Genomic DNA, 21,652 nt, shown 5'->3' with positions numbered 1-21,652 from the left:
CACATAAGGCTCCATCCAGGTACCCCAGGACCTGTCCCTACGCACCCAATGCCCCCCCCCCCCCAATCTCATTTCCTACCGAGCAACCTGGTGAAGATTGCTTGTGGCCTGGGAAGGCAGTGGAAGATGGCCCAAAGCCTTGCTACCCTGCACCGGCATGGGAGACACAGAGGAGGCTTCTGCTCCTGGCCTCAGATAGACTCAACTCCAGCCGTTGGAGTCACTTGGGGAATGAACTAGCAGACAGAAGAGTTTTCTGTCTTTCCAGTCTGTAAATCTGCCTCACCAAGAAAAACAAATCCATCTCCAAACCCACCCAGCTCCCTACTTATGGCCTGGGAAAGCAGTCGAGGATGGCCCAAAATCATGGACCCTGTCCACATGGGAGATCCAGAAAAAACTCCTGGCTTCAGATCAGCTCAGCTGCCGGCCAGCGTGGCCATTTGGGGAATGACCCAGCGGATGGGACATCTCTCTCAATGTTCTTCTCTCCATAAATCTCTTCTGCCTTTCCAATTAAAACACTTTTTTTATTAAAAAGAAAAAGAAAAAAAATCTTTAAAAAGACCTACTGTATTTATTGAAAAGGCAGAGTTATATAAAGTGAGGTGCATGAGAGATCTTCCACACACTCATTCATTCTCCAAATGGCAAGGGTTGGGCCGATCTGAATCCCGGATCCAGGAGCTTCTAAGTCTCCCGCGTTTGTGCAGGGACCCAAGGATTTCGAAGACATGCTTTTGCAGGCACCTTAGCAGGGGGCTGGATTAAAGGTGGAGCATCTGGGACACAGGATGCCAGCGCTTACAAGTTGAGGATTTAGCCGTTGAGCCATCGTGCTAGTCCCGCTTCCCCATAGGTTTTTAAAAACACAAACGACCTTCAGGTAAAGCTCAATAGTCCTAAATCCTGAAACTCCCCCAACTTAGTCTTCTATTTCTCAGGTACTTAAGTGCCTGATGCCCAATGACACTGCCACATCCTTAAGAGGATGCCAGCAGGTCAGGCAGCACTAACCAGGAGTACCCAGAGCCTGAGCACTGTGCTGACCCAGGAAGTCCGAGAGGTCAAGCTGGGACCTTGATGTTGGTTAGGGTCATTTGCGTCTTTAAATCCGCCTAGCCCGGCTACATTTTCTAAGAGGCCAGCCTTGGTAGCATGAGCTGACACCACGGAGCGGTTCCCTTCTAGTGAGGGTGAGGATGGAGCTGATTCTTGTGGGAACCGGCGTGTGCAGGACCAAGACCCATGCCAGGCCCAACTCTAACAGGGCTCCAGGCCTCGGCCCCCTGGAATGCTATGAGCCGTAACGCCAAGCAAGGAGCCGCAGAGGGCTGCCCACCTGCGGAGTCCCCACGGGGTCCGATCGTGCCCCTGGAGCCGCTAAGTCAGACGTGGCCTGCGTGGTCGTGGGCGGGGAGGGGGCGCGGCGTGGCGTTGGACGAGCTGACGTGGGTCAGGGTCGCGCGGAGGCAGCGGCGACGCGCAGCGACACCGCGGGCCCAGGCGAGGAGGAGCCAGCCGCTGCGCCCGCACGTAGCTCACCAGAGCGGCCGCCGAACCCGGGGCCGCGCTCCGTTCGCCTGCTCGCTGGGGGTCCCGCCATGGCCCCGGCCGTGGGGTCGCGCCGCGGCCACCTGCTCTGGCTCACCTGCATGCTGTGCTCAGCCCCCGCGAGGGTAGCCGCAGGTAAGGCGCTGTGGGGCCCGTCCTGGGCTGCGAAGGTGGCGCCGGGTGCCCTGGCGCGCGCCTCCCACATTCCCAGTGGCACCCCACCGGCCTCCCTTCCTCCCTCTTGGAGTTACCCTGCCCTGGAGCTGCAGGCGGGGAGCCTCCCCCGGGGTCCCACTTCCACGCTGGCGCATCCTACCCTTAGGGAGCGCGGGGGTGGGGGGAGGTGGTGGTGGAGGATACCTCCTGGGCCCCGGGGGAGAGCCTGGCAGGGCCGGGGATGAGGGTGGGGGTGAAAGGTGCCTAAGCAAGTGATGGCGCCACAGCACCCCCCTTCCAGGTTCTCCCTAAAACGCCGGGCGTCCGGAGAGATCCCGTTTCTGGTGGAGAGAGCTGGAACGGGGAGGGGTGATGTTACAGTGTCGACCCAGGAGGCCGCTGGGCCATTTCCTCTCCTCTGGGAGTGATTTGTAAAATGGATCCTGAACGGTGGTTCTTCAGAGCGCCCACCTCCCCCCAGCCCACCTTGCTGGCGCACTGGAGGGGAGGGATGGGCAGGTGGGCAGCAGGTGCTCATGCAGGGCTGACCAGGACAGGCCATCCGTAAGAGGGACTGGGTCGTCCTCCCAGGAGGTCCTCTGCAGCCAGAATCAGAGAAAGGTGGGGGTCTGTAGTCTGCAGGTTTGGAATGTGCCCAGAACGGAGAACAAATTAGGAGAGTGGTTCCCTTCTCAGCAGGGCCCGTGACACACAGGTGGGTGCAGTGCACCTTTGACACCCAGAAATTTGGGGGGGGGGGCTCAAAAGCCCCCTCAGGCCTCATGGGCGCCTCCCACTGCAGGGATTGGCATGTCCAGGCCACGAGCTGCACCATGGGTCATCATAGAAACACGCCAACTCATGGGCTGGAGAACTGGTGTAGTGGCTTTCTAGAACCCCATTTGCTGTGTTGCTGGTCAGTGTTGGAACACTGGAAGCCCTGGAAGCAGGGGAGTTTGTTCCCGTGCCAGGTTGAGGGGAGGGAAAGTGGCCCCTTCCCTGTTTGCTTTGGTCCCCTCAGCTTTGGCATGCCTGAGGCCACCTGTGGAGTCCGCTCCCTACTTCCTTCCCCCGCCCTAGACCCTGCCTTTGCCGCTGCAGGGGCCTGGGAACATGAATTTGCATGAGGACAGCAAGAGACTGGGCTTGCTTCTTTCAGCCACGTCTGGCAGTTTTCAGCTGGGCCACTGAGCTCCCAGAGATCATAGTCAAAGCCAGCAGGGGACGCAAGTGACCTGGGAGCTGCCGGGCGGCTGGGTAGTTTAAAGGGGGTGGGGCTCCCCAGAGCTGGATGGAGCCTGCAGCTGCTGTGCCCCGCCCCTCCCTCCAGGCAGCCCCAGCTGGCTGCCCTCCTGGTCCCATTCCCTTGGCAACGGTTTGACATGGAGCTGACATGCGCCCGGCTCGCTGTGGATGTTGGGTGGCCATTAGCGTGCAGCTGAATGTCCCTGCCACCTGCCAGCCTCGCTCTGGCCCACGCTTCCTGACTTGAGAGGCGGTAGGATGGAGGGGGCTAGGAGCCCAGGGAGAAGGGAGGGGACAGGTGGGAGCCCAGCAGCCTGCCCAGACACTGCCTTCCCGCCAGAAAGGGGGAAAGTGCAGCTGGGGGTGGGAGCTGGGTGGCCCCTGCTGGCCTTGGGTCCCCCAGTGTGACACATGCATTTCCTTGGAAAAGCCTCCTCCGCTGTGCCAGGGGTGGGGCGTTCCGGGGGTGATGACTGCACTGGCACTTGGCATCTGGATTCGAATGACTGTGTAAGACACATCCATGAAGGAAAGAGATTCCGAACAGGGACACACATGACATGGACAAGAGGTCTGACCAGAGCCTGAGTCCCAGCTGCTGTGAGCCAGAGGAGCCCCATCGCTGACCTCCTGTCTCTGCTGAAAGCTTAACAGGTGTGCTGTGAGCTCCTTCCAGGCAGGAGTCTGAGAATTCTAACCCCCACACCCTGGCACTGGTAGGGTCAGGGGATTGGTCAGTAGCAACTGAGTGGGTGGGCAAGCTCCTGGAACAGTGCCTGATGCCTCAGCAACAGCCAACATGGCAAACCTGCTGGTCCATGGGGGACCCAAAAGTGAGTTCGGCCCTCAAGGAGCTCCAGACAATGCATGGGGAGATGTGGAAACTTTGGGTTCCCCGTGGAATGATGATGGTGGTATGTTCGAGCTGTTGGGTGAGAGGGACCAGGAAGGCTTCCTGGAAGAGGTGTTCCCCACAGGCTAGCAGGTGGGAAGGATGTTGTGGGACAGTATATGCAAAGGGCAGAACCCGTGGGGGCAGCTGCGTGCAAGAGTTCAAGTGGCTGCAGCAAGGATGCCGTGAGTTGGAAAGCCACCCTGTGCTGGTTCAAACTGGGACGCTTGTTGTCGGGGGCCTCGGTTGAGGGCTGCATTAGTGGCCCAGGAACCAGGCGGGTATGGAGCAGGAACCCACACAGGTTGCCAGAGATGAGGTGAGGGCACTGTCCCTGGTGGGAGAGGATGCCTGACAGAAGTCGGGATGACAGAGAGCGAGAGACGAGGAAGCACCCAGAGGGATGAGACCCACACGGTCTGACAGATCTAGGCAACGGCGTGTCCCCTGCCCAGGAGAGCAGCTGCCACCCACATGCAGCTTCTAGCTCTGACACTGTGGCCAGTGCAGCTGAGTTTTTGGTCTCCATTCCCTTTAGAGGTGATTGGATTGTCATTCAAATGTAGTTGCACATGAGCAGTACTAGCTCAGAGGGCAGGTCCATCCCCGGCACTGGAAGGCACAGGAGGGGTCACTTTGGTGGCTTTCAGTGGGGACCGGGGATTGTCTGCTGTCCAGCCTGCTCTGGCTCTCTTCCCCAGAAGCCTGAGACCCTCCTGGGCATCACGTCCTGCAGGAAGAACCAAGTCGCAGGAGTGATGGCACGCTCGGAGCCTCGCAGTACTCTGTTGGCAAGAGTGAGGGATTATGGGATTGGGATACACCGGCTTGTGGGATGATCTTGAACGTGTCACATGCTGTGGGCGTGCTGTAGGTACAGCAGCGTGATGCAGAATTGCGTGCAGGGGCCAAGCCTGCAGTGCAGCGGGTGAAGCTGCTGGTTGCAAGGCTGGCATCTTGTGTGGGCATCGGCTCAAGGCCCAGGTGTTCCACTTGTCTTTTTTTCTTTTTAAACTCATTTATTTTCTATTTGATAGGTAGGCTTTTATTTGTTTTGTTTTCTACAGAGAGAAAGAGAGATCTTCCATCTGCTGGTTCACTCCCGATCAACGGCCAGAGCTGAGCCAATCCAAAGCCAGGAACCAGGAGCTTCTCCTGGGTCTCCCACGTGGGTGCAGAGGCCCAAGGACGTGGACCAGCTTTCACTGTCCTCATAGACGCATCTGCAGGGGGCTAGATGGAAAATGGAACAGCCAGGACTCAAACCGGTGCCCATTTGGGATGCCAGTGCCACAGGTGGAAGCCTACACTGTTATGCCGTGACACCAACTCCTTCCACAGACTTTTTGAAGATTTTTTTGTGTTACTGCTATAGTGGGAATTAATTTATTTAGTTATGTATGTATGCATGTATTTGAAAGGCAGAGTTATAGAGAAGGTGGGGGAGAGAAAGATCTTCCATCCACTGGTTTACTCCTAAATGGCTACAAGAGTTAGAGCTAGGGCCCGGCGCGGTGGCGCAAGTGGTTAAGGTCCTTGCCTTGCACGCCCGGGATCCCATATGGGCACTGGTTCTATCCCGGCAGCCCCACTTCCCTTCCAGCTCTCTGCCTGTGGCCTGGGAAAGCAGTCGAGGACGGCCCAAAGCTTTGGGACCCTGCACCCGCGTGGGAGACCCGGAAGAGGCTCCTGGCTTTGGATCAGCATAGCATCAGCCGTTGCGCTCACTTGGGGAGTGAATCATTGGATGGAAGATCTTCCTCTCTGTCTCTCCTCCTCTCTGTATTTCTGACTTTCCAATAAAAAAAATAATAAAAATAAATCTTTAAAAAAAAAAAAGAGTTAGAGCTAGACCAGGTTGAAGCCAGAATCTTGGCCATGATGGACTTGGAAGTGCAACCAAGGGAGAAAGGGAGCAGGGGACACAGGGCCCTCACGGGGTCTGCCTGGAAGGCCATAGACCTTTGCTGGTGATCCACAGCTGCCCACAGCAGGGAGGGTGAAGGAAGCTCTGTGTTTTCCCTCCCATTCCATGCATACGATTTGAACCCTCTGCCATAGGGGAGTGAGTGGTGGCGCTTCCTTGATAATAGCTGTCCAGCAGGGACAGCTCCAGCTCCCCCCCTCCAAGGGACCACCGGTCACTTTCCTAAGTCCAGGTGTGGTCTGGTCATGCCTGAGCCACACAGGTAGCCTGTCTGACGTCAGGAGGAAGCACAGTGCGAGCAGGAGATGGGGAGACAGCTCCTCGGCTCACAGGTTAATCCTCACCTTCAAGCGTTGGCATCCCATATGAGTGGCAGTTCTTCCTGCTGCTCCACTTCCCATCCAGCTCCCTGCTGTGGCCTGGGAAAGCAGTGGAGGACGGCCCAAAGCCTTGGGACCCTGCACCCACATAGGAGACCCAGAGGAGGCTCCCGGTTCCTGGCTTTGCATCAGCTTAGCTTGGCTCCAGCCATTGTAGTTGTCTAGGGAGCTTTCTCACACTCACTCTCTCCTTCTCTCTATAAATCTGCCTTTCGAATAAAAACAATTTTTAAAAAAAATACAACTTGGTAATAGTTAAGAAGCTGTCATTTAGAGCCAAGTTTGACAGTCATTAGCCTTATGTGACCTTTAAGGCCTGTCCCCTGAGTTGCCCAGGGCTTGGTCTGCCTGAAAAGCCCCCTCCTAAGACACAGTCTGTTTCTGGACGCTAGGCCTGTATGAGCTCAATCTGACCACCGATGGCCCGGCCACCACAGGAACAGAGATGACCATCTCAGCCAGCCTGGTGGCCAAGGACAATGGCAGCCTGGCCATGGCCCCCGACACTCACCTGTACCGCTTCCACTGGATCCACACTCCGTTGATGCTCACCGGCAAGATGGAGAAGGACCTCACCTCCACCATCCGCCTGGTGGGCCACCTGCCTGGCGACTTCCCCGTCTCCGTGTGGGTCACTGCCACCGACTGCTGGATGTGCCAGCCGGTGACCAGGAGCTTCACCGTCGTCTCCATCACAGGTACAGGGGCAGCTGTCCCGTTGGCTGGTCTGCCCCAAACAGCACAGTGTAGCAGGGAACACTCAGCCTACCGTGAATCAAGGGAAGGCAAATGAGGCAGCCCCCCACTGCAGCCCTGCCAGGGCTCTTTCTCTGTGGTCAGAACATGCATTGCTGGAGAGGTTGTGCTGACTCGGACGGCACACATGGCTGCCCGGGGGACGAGTTACGCAGCCGATGGCTGTGTATTCGTGGGTGTGAATTACTCTAGTCTTTGGTCCACGCTTTCATGCACTACTTCTTTCTCCTATCTCCCCCGTCTCTCTGTCATCTCTCTCTGTATGTTTTATCTGTCACCTGTATCTACCTTCTGTCTTTTCTATCCTGTATCTTCTTTATCTTCTGTCAGTTGTCTGTCTTATTCTGACAGCTCTCTCTCCTCCTAGCCTTGTAGAACTGACAGCCCAATCAAGAAGTCATCTTGAGGAAACAAACTTCTGCTTAGAGCATGCTTTGTGTGCTCAGGTATTCAAACTAGCAAAAGGAAAGATTCCTAAGTCTGGAGCCTTAGGGGCTGGTTGAATGCGCCGTGAGCATTTATGCACCTTGTAAGAAGTGTGCTGTCCTCTGTGGTGTCTGGGCATTATGTGTGTATTTGTGAAATAAAACACAGAACTGTAGAATAAATTTGATGAGTCATGTTTGCCATAGACATATGTGAAGCACATATGGAATACTCTAAATTCCTCGCCATGTCAGGGTTAGTAGTGTTTGAATGGTAGGCCATTTCGTTCCTTTAAAAAAAAAAAAATCCTACATTTGAATATACCCAATGAGGCTCTGCTGAGCATGCCTCACTTTTGGCTCTGGTAGGGGAAGAAAAAAATCAGCATGGAGTGTTGTTTTCTTGGTGGACTCAGAAAACGTTCTGAACTATTTCCCCCAAGTTCCCTTCAACTGAGCCTGTCCCTCTGGTCCTCACAGTGACCGAGGCTCGGGGTCCTGGCGAAAGGAGAGTGTGCTGGGAGCAAAAGCCATGCCCATGCTGTGCACCGTGCTTCTTCACCTGCATCTGCACAGCGGGGAGGGACATGTGGGGTCCTCTGTCCCCCACCCTGCCCTGCCCACAAGGTCCCCGGCCGCCTCTACCTCCCTGGACTCACCCTTCCCTGTTTCTCACAGACTCCCTCGTGGGGAACCTTGTGGTCACCCAGAACAGCTCCCTGCCCTGGCCCAGCTCCTACCTCACCAGGATGGGCCTCAAAGTCTCCTTCCTGCTGCACGACCCCAGCGACTTCTTCAAGAGCGCCTCGTTCCTCTACAGCTGGGACTTTGGAGACGGGTATGTCCCTGGCCCCTTGGCCCGTGCAGGTGCCCTGTTTTGTTCTCCCCTCCTCCTTTCTCCCCACCCCCTCCCCAGACATTCTTCCTCCAGTACCTGCTGAGGGCCAGGCCTCGGGGTCCCTGGGTGAACCTGCCCAGGAGGTTCATGGCCTGCTAAAGGAGGCCATGGCATCCCAGCTGCCCCTTGAGGGAAGGCCAGGGTGAGGAGGGGTTTTGCCCAGCAGCTGCCACAGATGCTTCATTTCCTCGACCTTTGACCCTAGCTACAAAACTGGTGCTATGCTGCCAAGACCACACTGAAGGTCAGCTAAAGGCTTAGAGAACTTTCCAGAATCACTGAAAGCCGCTGTAGTTATGGCTTACTTATTATTCTTCTTATTATTTAATGTATTGGGAGGCTCTGAGAACTGCAGAAACAGACGGGAAGCTCCTATCTGGTGTTTTACACTCGTACATTCCTGCAACGGCTCCAGCCCAGGGGCTGATGTCAGGCTGCAAAGCCAGGACCCAGGAACTCATGCTGTGTGGGCAGCAGGAGTCCAGTTCTCACTGGACTAGCAGGGTCTGCGTTTGTCAGAACCCCAGCAGCTGGGGTTAGGAGCCAGGGAAGTGGGACGTGAGCATCCCGGCTGTCGCACCGCTGCCAGGCCCCGCGCCTGTCCCGGTGAAGGTCTCCCACAGTGCGAGGACCCGCAGCGCCCTTGAGCAAGGTAAGGTGCTTTTCCAGCGATCTCGGGCGACAGCATCAGGGGTGATTGCCAATCTGGTGGCTGGGGGAGGGGGAGGAGCCAGCAGAGCCTGTTAGATTAGGGTCCTGCCCTTGTGATTTCATTCAAACTTTAAGGGTCTGTCTCCAGATACAATCACTCTAGGGCCTAGGGATTCAGAGCATTGTATTTGGGGTTGCATCAAATAAGCATGGGAAACTGCCTGTGTGCTCAAGCTTAGGCCAAGAGACAGCAGGTGACCTAAGGCCCTGTGGGCACACAAGCACATCCTACCAAGTCAGGACTTTAAAATAAGACTCTTGGGCCTGGCGCAGTAGTGTAACAGCTAAAATCCTCATTTGCATGTGCCAGGATCCCATATGGGTGCTGGTTTGTGTCCTGGTGACCCCACTTGCCATCTGTTCCCTGCTTGTGGCCTGGGAAGACAGCGGAGGACAGCCCAAGGCCTTGGGACCCTGCACCCGCATGGGAGACCTGGAAGAGGCTTCTGGCTCCTGGCTTTGGAGTGGCTCAGCTCTGGCTGTTGCAGCCACTTGGAGAGTGAATCAATGGACAGAATATCTTTCTCTCTGTCTCTTCTCCTTTCTGAATATCTAACTTTCCAATAAAAAAAAAAGTTAAAAAAATAAGACCCTTAAAAGCAAATTTTGGGGGCAAAAGTCACTGAAAATTATGATGCACATGAAGATGTGGAGAGTGGGTCCGAGGCTGCCATCAGAGTCAGATTTGTGGCTCTCAGTGTTTTATTTATAAAGAAAGAATGAAAAAACCCTCAAGGAGTGAGAAGAAGGAAAAATCCCATGCATCAGAATTTGGATGAAAAAAAAAATTAATTCCAAAGCATGAATTAGAAGATAGAAAATCAGAATTGATAAGTTCAAAACTGTGTTTTAGAAGTAAAGTATAAAATCCTCAAGCTAGCACTAATTTCTTCGGATGAGAAAATGCGCATGCATACACACATTAAAAATTGTTTAGGAGCAGCCAAGGTTCGAACCCATGCCCTTACGGGATACTGGCATTGCAGATGGCAGTTTAATGCACTGTGCTACAGTGCCTGCCCCCAATTTTGGACTTTCAAAGACCCTGTATCTTGGGGCAGGCATTTGGCAGTGGTCAGAATGCTGTTGGGAATGCCCATGGCACAGTGCTGGGTTCAAGTTCCACCTCCACTTCCAGGCCCAGCTTCCTGCTGATACCCATCGTGGGGGGCAACAACAATGGTCCCGGTATTTTAGGAATATGGTATGTCACACACACAAAGAAAGATTCACAGCTTTGGAGCTACGAGCAGAGCTCTTAGGATAGTTACAAAAACTAAGAATAAAGACAGGTGGAGAAGGGAACTGAGAGTGCACTGCTTCACAGATGTGAGAAGCAGTTCCTGGAGTGGGCAGTTAGCCTAAAGTGCCAGCCGTACTCAGACGGAGAAGGCGACTTCCATCCCTGGCTCCGGCTCCCTGCCCCTGTGGTCCTCAGGAGGAAGCAGGTGATAAAGCAAGCAGTTGGGTTCCTGCCTTGCATGTGGGACACCTAGGCTGTGTGTCTGACTCTGGGCCTAGCCCCGGACTGTGCATGGGGTCTAGGATTGATTTATTCAAAAGGCATAGTTACAGAGAGATTCCATCCACTGATTCTCTCCCAGAATAGCCACGATGGTCCTGGAATGTGCCAAGCAGAAGCCAGGAGCCCAAAACATGTTCCTGGTCTCCCACATGGGTGCAGTGGTCCAAGCAGCTGGGCCATCCTCTGCTGCTTTCCCAAATGCATGGCAGGGAGCTGGATCAAAAGTGGAGCAGCGGGTCCAGCACGGTAGCCTAATGGCTCAAGTCCTCACCTTGCATGTGCTGGGATCCCACATGGGTGTCAGTTCTAATCCCGGCAGCCCCACTTCCCATCCAGCTCCCTGCTTATGGCCTGGGAAGGCAGTCGAGGACAGCCCAAAGCTTTGGGACCCTGTGCCCATGTGGGAGACCCAGAAGAGGCTCCTGGCTCCTGGCTCTGGATCGGCACAGCTCTGGCTGTTGCAGCTGCTCGGGGTGTGAATCAACAGATGGAAGATCTTGCTTTCTGTCTCTCCTCCTGTCTGTATATCCGATTAAAAAGAAAAAAAGTGGAGCAGCTGGGACTCAAACTGGCACCCCTCTGGGATGCTGGCTCTATAGCACCAGTACCCGTCACCTGTTGACACATTAGTCCATGGTAACAGCGGCATGTACAGGTAGTTAAATAAAAACCACTTAATAAACGGTACTGGGGCAGTTATTTGAGTATTTAGGCGCAAAACAACCCAATCCCTAATAAGGGTCATTTTATAGGGGTTAAAAAATGAGACATAACTTTTCATAGATTGAAATGCAGGGGAACAGCTGTATTCGAATAATGTGACAGTGATAAAAGATCTTTTAGAATCAAAGCAAAAATAGACACTTGGAAAATTTGCCAGAATCAGGTATCACCAGAATTAAACGTTTCAGCACACAGGGAAGTCAGAGCAGGCATTACACTGGGAACAAGACGAAGTTCTGACAACCCCATCCTATGCAAAGAGCATCAGTCCGTCAGCACACACCTGCTGTTATTAAAGTTCCTGTTGAGTGACTCAGCGACTCGTGGGAGGAGCTTGGTGCTATGCGCCTGCTGTGTTCTGTCATCCCCAGGGAGGGAGCAAGGGAGGCTTAAAGTCAGGCTGGAGCTGAGATTCAAGCCTGGGTGTGTCCTCACTTCAGAGTTGACACTCCTCTTCTCCCCAGACTGCACCGCCCCCCCAAACACTTGGCTTTATCCTGTTGCCAGCAACTCTCCCACCTGCACCTGAGAGACATGAAGGATTGGCAGGTGCAGGCGTGGGAGGAGGTATGGGCAGTTGGCCTCTCAGACCCGTGGGCGGGCAGCTGGCCTCTCAGACCCGTGGGCGGGCAGTTGGCCTCTCAGACCCGTGGGCGGGCAGCTGGCCTCCCAGACCCGTGGGCGGGCAGCTGGGGTTAAGGCACAGCCACATCGCTGTCAGCGCCTGGGTCTGGATTCAGTTTCCGGCTTCAGCCTCCTTCTGGTATGTTCCTGGAAGGCAGCAGGTGATGGCTCAAGTGCTTGAGTCCCTACACCCACCCTCCCATGGGAGATCGGACCGAGTTCTCAGCTCCTGGAGTCAGCCTGGTTTAGCAAGCAACTGTCATGGGCATCCGGAGTGTGAACCAGCAGGTGCAAGATCTCTCTCTTTCTTTTTAAAAATGCATTCATTATTTTTATTTATTTTTTTAAGATTTATTTTATTATTTATTGGAAAGGCAGATATACAGAGAGGAGGAGAGACAGAGAGGAAAATCTTCTGTCCGATGATTCACTCCCCAAGTGAGTGCAACGGCTGATGCTATGCTGATCCGAAGTCAGGAGCCAGGAACTTCTTCTGGGTCTCCCATGTGGGTGCAGGGTCCTAAGGCTTTGGGCCGTCCTCGACTGCTTTCGCAGGCCACAAGCAGGAAGCTGGATGGGAAGTGGAGCTGCCAGGATTAGAACCGGCGCCCATATGGGATCCCGGGCGCGTTCTAGGCGAGGACTTAAGCCACTAGGCCACGCCGCCGGGCCCTCATTATTTTTATTTGAAGAGCAGAATTACAGAGCGGGAAAGAGAGACAAAGAGAATCTTCCATCCACTGGTCCGCTACCCAAATAGCCACAATGGTTGGAGCTGAACTGATCCAAAGCCAGGAGCAAGGGGGCTCTTCTGGATCTCCCACATGGGTGCAGGGGCCCAAGCATTTGGGCCATCTTCTTCTGCTTTCCTGGGAACATTAACATGGAGATAAGTCAGAAGTGGAACAACTGGGACTCGAACTGGCAGTCCTGGGGATGCCAGTGCCACAGTGGAAGCTTCATGTGCTATGGCATGGTGCTGGTGCCAAGATCTCTTTTGGCTTGTCTCTGTCTTTCAAATGAATAAGTGAATACACATGAACAAAACTAACTGTGGGTGACTCTGCTGACCTGCCGTGCTGAGCACCTTGTCAGCTGAGGCCGGTGGGCTGTCCCCATCGTTAACTGGGGCTGCAGAACCTGCCATCCATAACAGAGCCTTTCCTGCCCTCCCCGGCTTCAGTTTGTTGCTCTGGGAAATGGGCCAGCCATGCTGCTGTCCTAGCTGGCTCTGGGGGGTGGAGGGTGCTACCACCATGACAGCTGTACAGATTGCTAGCCTGCATGTCTCTCTCTGGCCATGCCAGACTCTCAGGGGTCCCAGGTGTCCCTTCTGAGCACAAGAAGGGGAAACGGTCCTGTCCTCTCTCTCTCTCTCTCTCTCTCTTCCCTCCATCCTCTCGCAGGACCCTGATGGTGACGGAGGACCCTGTGGTCTATTATAACTATTCCATTATCGGGACCTTCACAGTGAAGCTCAACGTGGTGGCCGAGTGGGAACAAGCGAGACTGGATGCCACCAAGGGCATCGTCCAGAAGACCGGTGACTTCTCCACCTCACTGAAGCTGCAGGGTGGGCTTCCCTCCCCCCGAGCCCTGGACCCTGCCCGTCAAGGTGGCAGGGGCACTCCAGACCAGCAGCGGCCCCAGCTCAGATGTTCTGGCTGCCTTCTTGGGCCTGTAGTTCTCTGAGCAGTGCTGGTCACCGTCCCTACTTAAAAGGGAGCCCGAGTGGTGGAGCTGGCATTTGAATCCAGACCTGCACACTCTCAGAGCCCAGGCACGGTTTCACATCTGCCCTGCCCACCCCCAGCCTGGTGGGAGGCCTCAGTCCCTGCTTAGGCAGTGAGCACCTGAGCCCATTGCACTCCAGCTTGGCAGGGGGAACCTCCTGGTTCTTGCCAAAAAGGGTGGTGATGTCTGCAAGACATGGCTCATCGCTCAGTGCCTGTGGCCATGGCTCTGAAGGTGACTCTGCCCGTCCCTCCAGCTTCCTCCTTGTGAGCTGGCTCCACGCCCACTACTGACTGTGAAGGGCGAGCTGCACGGGTGCCGTGGCCTCCCTTGAGTGGCAGTTACATGGCTCAGGTCCTAGGAACCACCTCTGGTGGCAGCAGCCCTGAGCTACCAACCTGGTCTGACCAAGTCCTCTCTGCTTTGCCAGAAACCCTTCAGGGCATCCAGGTGCTGGGACCCACACTGATTCAGACCTTCCAAAAGCTGACACTGACCTTAAACTTCCTGGGGAGGTGAGTGAGCACCCGAGTGCCCTGCCGGTTCCCCCTCCCCATTGCCAGCCCCCTGCCCCCCGGCTATCTTTCTGTGACAGGTGTCCCAAACATGACTCATGCCACGACACGGGCCCTCAACCTAGCAGCTCATGGGACGAAGTAGCGCCTGCCCCGTGGCTGTGTGGTGGGCAGCACCCAGCCGTCATAGCTTGGGTCTCAGGCTTTGTGTCAAGGCCGCAGAGAAGTGCCTATTGGAAAAGGACCTCCATGGAGGGGGCAGGCCAGCAGAGAGAAGTGCCCGGGGTTTGGGTCACGCACCGCTCACTCTAGGAGCTGGAACAGCCAGGTGGAAGGCAAGAGCCACTGCTTCCCAGGGTCACATGCAGTGAGGGTAAGGTGGGGTGGTCAAGCAGAGCAGGCACACCCACTTGGTTGGCAGGAGCAGCCCAGGCTCTGGGTGAGTTCTGAGGCTGGGTTCTCTTCCCTCGGAGACACCCATGTCGAGGTTGGCAGTCGGGGCCAGGCTCTCGTGCCACCCAACCCTGCACACAGCAGCGTGAGGTGAGGCTGCATCTGAGAAGAGAAGGGCAGGCAGGGGATTGAGCTTGGAGGGGGTGTGTTTTCCAGCCTGGGAGCCTGTGTGGGCAGAGAGCCAGTGTCCAACGCGTGTGTCCTTCCAGAGCCTGTGTGAATGCCCCCTCCTCCGGGAAGCCCCCCATCTTACTCCTCAAGAATGTGTCCCTGGTTCCCCCAGCGGTGTCTCAGGTGGCCTCGCCAGCCTAGGATCCTCCTGGGTGTTTGGGGTGGGGGCAGAACACCTGCACCTCTATGTGGTTTGCTGGTCTGGAACATGGGATGTTGAGCACAGCATGGCATCCCCTCCTGGGAAGGTCTGCTCCCCACCCAGGCCGGGTGTCCAGGCCGGCCTCCCCAGGCAGGCCGCCTCAGCCGGGGTCCGTGCCCTTCTCTGCTTTGTTTCTGAAGCCTGTGCCCGTGCCCCACAGCCCACCCCTGACCGTGTGCTGGCGCCTCAAGGCCGAGTGCCTGCCACTGGAGGAAGGGGAGTGCCAGCCAGTGTCTGTGGCCAGCATGGCCTACAACCTGACCCACACCTTCCGGGACCCCGGCGACTACTGCTTCAGCATCCGGGCTGAGAACGTCATCAGCAAGTCGCACCAGTACCACCGAGTCCAGGTGTGGCCTTCCAGTAAGTGACAGCTGGCTCGCTGTCCGTCGGTCAGTCCTGCTGCCAGCACCCGGCGCTCCTCGGCCAGCCCCGCTGGAGTCCACGGGTGACCCCGCCAACATGAGCACGTTGAGCAACCTGACGCAGCCACCACCCCATCAACGACCCACACTGCCCACCCCATCACCACCAAACTCTGCCAGTGGCCAGCACCACCAAGCCGACAGGCACCACCAGCACACGCTCACTGCCACTCAGCTCCCATTGTGACCACACGCCCACCAAGCCTGCAGACACCACTCCTCAGGCCCACCGCTCCTACCATCTCCTCTACAAATGCCTAAGACCACGCCGACCGCTGATGCCAACACCCCATGCCAAAGGAGCCACCAGGAACACGGTATTGCTGCCCTCATCACCGTCAGCCTCACTCCCCTCCTGTTGCCACTATTAAAGCAAGCATTCCCAGTGCCACGGCCCGACTGCCGGGGGGACGAGGGGGAAGTGTCAGGAGCCCAGGCGCCACCATCGGGCTGGCCACTGGGGGCTGCATTGTGGCCTACCCTTCATTTCCCTGGGGAACTCTGGGGTTCACAAAAGCGTGTCCTTACACCGAGGAGAAAGATCCCGGAACCCTATGTAGTGGCCTTTCCACACCCAGCCTGGTGCTATGAAAGGGGGAACTGAGGCACAGGGAAGCCACAGGACTGGAGACCAGCTGGGTCCAAAGCCAGGCTTCCGGACACCCAGTGCAGCATTCTTGTCCAGGCTGAGAATTCCCTGTGCTGCCCATGAGCTCACACTAAAGCCTCCCCACTGTCCCTGCCCTCCAGGGTGGCCGTTGGAGGGCACCCAACACCGTTCGTCTCCACTCCGCTCTCTGCAGGGCCAGAGCCGATGCCATGTTCCATTTGGGGCCCTGGGTGAACTGGCGGGCCTCACTGGAGGCGGGTGGGGAGGCCTTGGGCCCTGAGACCTCCAGTGCCCTCTGGGCATGGAGTACTTGGGGCTCCCTGAATTCTGCCGAGGAGACAGTAGGAAAAGTCACTGGCACCAGTTTTCTTCTAAGCAACGGCCTCATGGCAGGAGAGCCGGCCCTGTCTTTCTGGCTGTCACCTCTGTACTGGGAGCTGACCATGAGTCCTGCGGACCCCAGGCTCGCAGGAGTGGCTGTGTTGACTGGGAGACATGGTTGTTTTCCAAGTGCTGGCCCTAACCTGTGGTGGCTGGCCTAGTTGAGAAGCACCCTGGCAGGGGTGAGGTGCCCTCAGGGATCTAAGAACCAGGGATGGGACACCAGCTCCCCGGTGTCTTGACTTGCCCTGTCTCGCTCCCAGGCCTGCAGCCGGCCGTCTTTGCCTTCCCGTGCGCCACGCTCATCACCGTGATGTTGGCCTTTATCATGTACATGACCCTGCGAAACGCCACTCAGCAGAAGGACATGGTGGAGGTGGGTGTTCGCCAGGGTGGGGGCTGGACCACCAGGCCAGGGTTCGGGGCCCAGTCCAGGATGCCTGGGGTGGGGTGAGCTGGCGGCGGTGGGTTAGGTGTCTTGATGTTGTAGTGAGGCACAGGGGGAGACGTGCCCGCAAAGGCATCGTGACTTACCTCCGCGCACACATCCGGGGCCAGCCGGACAGTGAGTTCACCAGGCCACCTCCCACTGGGCTCCCTGTGGGCAGCTCATTGACGCATGCATGGGGTTTTGTTCACCATAGGTGGCTGATTTTGACTTTTCCCCCCTGTCTGACAAGAACCCGGAGCCGCCCTCTGGGGTCAGGTGCTGCTGCCAGATGTGCTGCGGGCCCTTCCTGCTGGAGACCCATTCCGAGTACCTGGAGGTCGTGCGTGAGAACCACGGGCTGCTCCCGCCCCTCTACAAGTCCGTCAAAACTTACACCGTGTGAGTGCCACCCTTCCCAACGTGAGCTCCACCTCAGCGTGAACTTGACTGCCAACCTGGGGTTGGGGCAGGGTGTGTGTGTGTATGTGAATGAGGGAGACCCTCCGTCTGTACCGCTGCTTGCTGCTGCTGCCAGCTCTCTTTGCCATCCCCCAAGCCCCCCTGACCAGTGTAGCCCCAACCTGCAAGCCCGTCTGTCACCCTCGCCGCCCCGGCCTGCCTCGGAGGAAGATGCTGCTGCTCGGCACCGTCCCTGGTCCTGTCCGTGTCCCTGGGTGGGCATGAGTGCCATCTGTTGGGAGTCACACGTCTCTCCCCTGAGGATGAGTTCATCAAAGACCATTCCCACACAGCCAACCCCCACCCCCACCCTTGAAAGTGTCCTACGGGCCTCTTGCTGTGTATCTGCTGGGTCACCTGCAGCACCGTACCTGAGTTAGAACTCACATGAGGTTTGGCCCACCCCCCCTTCCCCTATACCCAGCCCCTCCGTCTGCACACTGTCCCCAAGGCCACTACCCTCCCTGCCTGTTGGGGGCTGGGTGTGGGGCTGACTCTGGGGTAGGGGAGGGAAGCCTTGACTCAAGCACACAGAGCTGTGTGAGTGTGACCTCATTCTGTGGAGACTTGTAAACTCAAGTTGCATTGGGGGAAAAGAGATGCAGCCCCAGGGGGACCTTGGTTCTTGTGTCACGGGAGCAGGTGGCAGTGTGTGGCATTCCCCGGGGGTAGGGAACAGCACGGGTGATACTGTCTGAACAGGCAGTCAGTGCCGCGCTCAGCCCCTCCCCGGCCCAGTGAGCTGGGGCAGGCAGTGGAGTGACGTCCATGAGCAAGGAGCCACCCAGGCATGGGGCTGCACCTGCTGGAGGGGAAGGGCAGGGCCACGGGGGCAGGGCCCTGTCGCCATCACCATTTGCCCTCAGACATGGAACAGTACTCGAATCCATCATCGTCATGAACTGCCGCCATTCCTGCCAAATAAAGTTCGTGTGCTTTGACTATCACCAGCCACTGCCTCGTGGCCAGGGTCTCTGTCACCTGTGGACCCTGGGTTCTCACAGCCAGCAAGGTTATACCTGGATGCAGCGGGGACCTGCATGACCCCCTATGTGCGAGGCTGGGACAGCATCTCCAGTCATCATGAGGACATGGGCCGCCCCTGGGAAGCCGTGGGATAGCAGATGCTTGGGGTCCTGAAGCAGCAGCAGCAGCTGGGGCCGGGGAGGGGGTACCCATGCTGGCATTTGTTGTCATCAGCTCTGTCATGTCCACTGCGGCTTCCTTCCATGTGACAAGCAGGCTGCAGGTGGTACCGATGCCGCTTAAGGGCCTGGAGCTGGCTTGCCAGAGCCTGGATCCAGTACCCACTCTGGTCCTGGTCCTGTGGGACACTGAGGACCCACCACACCCTGCAGGTGTCCCCAGCCTCACAGAGCTCCAAAACCCTGGGTCTGAAATGCCCACAGTGGCCAGAGTCAGGCCACCCATGGGCCACACTGCAGCCCTTCCGTGTGGGTCTCAGAGACCCAACTGCTTGACCCAATGCGGGGTTGCTCCCAGATGTGCCTGAGCAGGGAGTTGAGGTCGGGAGCCAGGCAAGGACAGGAAGGGTCCAGGGCATTGCCAAGGACCTGCAGGCCTTGGGTCACTGTGTAGAAGTTGGGGGGCAGTGAGGTTCCTGCTTTGAGCTTTTTCACATGGTCTCAGGAACAGAGGGTCAGGAGCCATTGCACGTCTGCTTCCTGCTTGGAGTGGCTCCCATTCCTGGCCTTGGGTAAGGCCAAGAATAAGAAGACCCACCAATTTCTAGCTTGTTCACACTGCAAGAGGAGCTACAGCTTTGCCAAAAGTTATGAATTAACTTAACCGCTTGGGTCATCAGTTGTTCATGCTACACAAGCTTTGTTTGAAAGTTGTATCTGTGTCTGGTTATTGGAAAGACAGAGCAACAGAGAAGGGAGAGTCAGAGAGGGAGGTGTTCCACGTGCTGGCTCACTCCCCACATGGCCTCAACAGCCAGATCTGGGCCAGACTGAAGCCAGGAGCCAGGAACTCCACCTGGGTCTCCCAGGTTGGTGCAGGAGCCCAACTTCAACGTCTTCTATTGCTTCCCTAGAGCTGGATCAGAAGTGGAGCACCCTGGACTCAAACCGGGGCTCCAATTGAATGCTGGTGTCCCACGCCACAGCTTACCCCATAGAGCCACAGAGCTCCATGAGGCTCCATGAGGCTCCCCAGAGCTGCCCAGAGCTGCCCAGAGCACTGTATGGCTCCATGTGGGAGGAGATACGGGGGCGGGGATGTGGTTGCAGGGTTAAGCTGCAGCTTGGGATGTGCGAGTGCCACAGCCGAGTGCGTGGTCTCAAGTCGCGGCTCTGCTTCCAGTTCTAGTTTCCCGTTAACATTCATCCCGAGAGGCAACAGATGATGGCTTTAGTCTTTGGGTCTATGCCACTCATCCGAGGGACCCAGAGTGGGTTCTGGGTCCTTGGCTCAGCCCTGGCAGCTGTGGGCACTTGGGAGAGTGCAACAGCAGATGGAGACCTGCTCCTCTCATTGCCTTTCGTATCAATAGAGAAGTAAAGCAGTAAATGCTGGGACCACACAGTGGTGTTGTAGGTGAAGCCTCTGCCTGCAATGCCTGCATTCCATATAGGTGCCAATTGGAGTCCCAGCTGCTCCAGGCCCAAGGCCTTGAGCCCTTGAACCTACACAGGAGACCAGGAAGAAGTTCCTGGTTCCTAACATCAGACCCATTGCTGCTTCGTCCTGAAATAGCCATGGCACTGACAGCCTGCTCCGTGCTTTCCGACCTTCGAACTGGGAGCATCCACTGCGTGAGAGCAAGTGAGCGTGGGGAGGTGGGGGACAGCGGGCAGGCAGTGGGCAGGCAGCGGGTTGGAGGTTGCCCTCTGAGCAGTGTGGGTGAGGACCCAGGAGACCAAGGTCTGAGATAGCTTGCTGCTGCCGGGCCTGTTCATCACGGGGGTTTTTGCCAGGTGCCCTGGTGACACAAGCAGGGAGGGAGGGGGGCTGCAACTTGTGACTGGCATGAGCTGACAGCGCAGTTTAGGGAGGGTAGACTGTCTCTGGACAAGTGGCCCTGGTGTGGGCCCACGTGGTGGCGCCCGGGAGTCAGGATGCACCTGTGTCCAGAAAGGAACAAGCTTCATCTCAGCGTCATTTCTGGGGCCTGCTATCACAAGAGAGTACAGTTGGAGGGGGCGCTGATGGACCCTCCCCTCGCCCAGGGGCCATGAAAGACACACACAGCCCACCCCTCACACTGCCTAGCAGGCATCTGACGGCAGTGCCCAGCTCCTCCGGCAGGTGGCAGTCTCTGTCCAGCCATGCACCCAGCCTTGTCAGGTGCACCTGTGGGCAGGAGGAGGTTTGGATGATGCTTCCCTCCTGTCTGTTCTGAGATCTGCCCCGTGGCACCCTGGCCGACAGCTCAGCCACAAAGCAGTCCAGCTGGACCTCAGTGAGGAGTTGCAGGGCCCAGCTGCAGCCTGGCTCTGGGACCTTGCACCACAGTCACCTGCTTGGGTTTCAGCTATTCTCTGCTGCACTCACGAGAGCCAACAGCTCCACACACAAGCCAAGAGGGAGGAGGGGAGTCCTGCTGTGTTCTCACAAGAGGATCTACCAACTACATTCAATGCGCTCCAACTAATAAATGTTTGATACGTACAAATAAAGAAGATTGCAAAGAAAGGAGGGGCCAGCACTGTGACATAATGAGCTCAGGCAGCACCTACAAAGCTGGCATCCCAAACAGAAACACTGGTTCAAGTCCTGGCTGCTGCACCTTCTGCTCCAGCTGCATGCCAATGTGCCTGAGAGGGCAGCAGAGGACGGCTCAGCTTACGGCCCCGCACCCACAGGGGACCCCCGAATGCAGCTGCTGGTTCCTCTCTGGAATGCCACTGGGAAGTCAACCAAATGATTTTTCTCTTTCTCTGCCTCTCTCTGCCACTCTCTCAAATAAATAAACGATCTTTAAAAAGATGAACAGTGTGGCCTAGTGGGTAAACCTGGTGCCAGAGATGCTGGCATCCTATATGGGCATCAGCTGCAGTTCTGTCCTGGCTGTTCCACCTCTGACCTAGCTTGCTGCTAACGTGCCTGAGAAAGCTGCAGAAGACGGTCCTCGTGCGTTGATTCCTGCACCCACATGGGAGACCCCGAAGACTCGCCTGCCTCCTGCTTTCTGCCTAATCCTACCCTGGTTGTTGCTGCCATGTGGGAGAAGATCTCTCTCCTCCCCTCAGTCCTCATTCTCTGCCTTTCAAATAAATAACATATCTTAAATAAAAATCGCAGGATTTGAACTGATGTTTCCCCAAAGAGGATCAACTCCCACCCCCAAGCACATGAATCAATGTGCAACATTATTGATCAAGGAAATGCAAAGGCAAACCACCACACAACACCCCGTCACAGCCACTGGCACGGCCCGGATCACACAGCAGCAGGTGGCTGGTTGTCAGTGCTGGCCATGGCTGGGAGA

General features: G+C 56.6%; 1 protein-coding gene across 3 annotated transcripts; it reads left to right on the top strand.

Annotated features, from left to right (window-relative positions):
- Positions 1-1,604: 1,604 nt before the first annotated feature.
- On the top strand, positions 1,605-17,140 carry TMEM130 (transmembrane protein 130). 3 transcript variants are annotated; one of them, XM_040989932.1, is made up of 8 exons: positions 1,605-1,689; positions 6,547-6,852; positions 8,014-8,173; positions 13,223-13,389; positions 13,981-14,065; positions 15,052-15,254; positions 16,571-16,683; positions 16,988-17,140. In XM_040989932.1, exons 1-8 carry the CDS (start codon positions 1,605-1,607, stop codon positions 17,138-17,140), a joined length of 1,272 nt encoding a protein of 423 aa, XP_040845866.1. The 3 variants fall into 3 exon arrangements, with proteins under 3 accessions (XP_040845866.1, XP_040845865.1, XP_040845867.1); XM_040989931.1 differs by having other exon boundaries at positions 16,952-17,140; XM_040989933.1 differs by lacking the exon at positions 6,547-6,852.
- Positions 17,141-21,652: the final 4,512 nt, after the last annotated feature.

This window comes from Ochotona curzoniae, unplaced genomic scaffold (assembly GCF_017591425.1).
Source record: "Ochotona curzoniae isolate NIBS_2020 unplaced genomic scaffold, NIBS_Ocur_1.0 contig_54, whole genome shotgun sequence".
Classification (NCBI taxonomy): Eukaryota; Metazoa; Chordata; class Mammalia; order Lagomorpha; family Ochotonidae; genus Ochotona; species Ochotona curzoniae.
The sequence above is the reverse complement of the archived record's forward strand: the minus strand, read 5'-3'. Positions and strand labels throughout refer to the sequence as shown.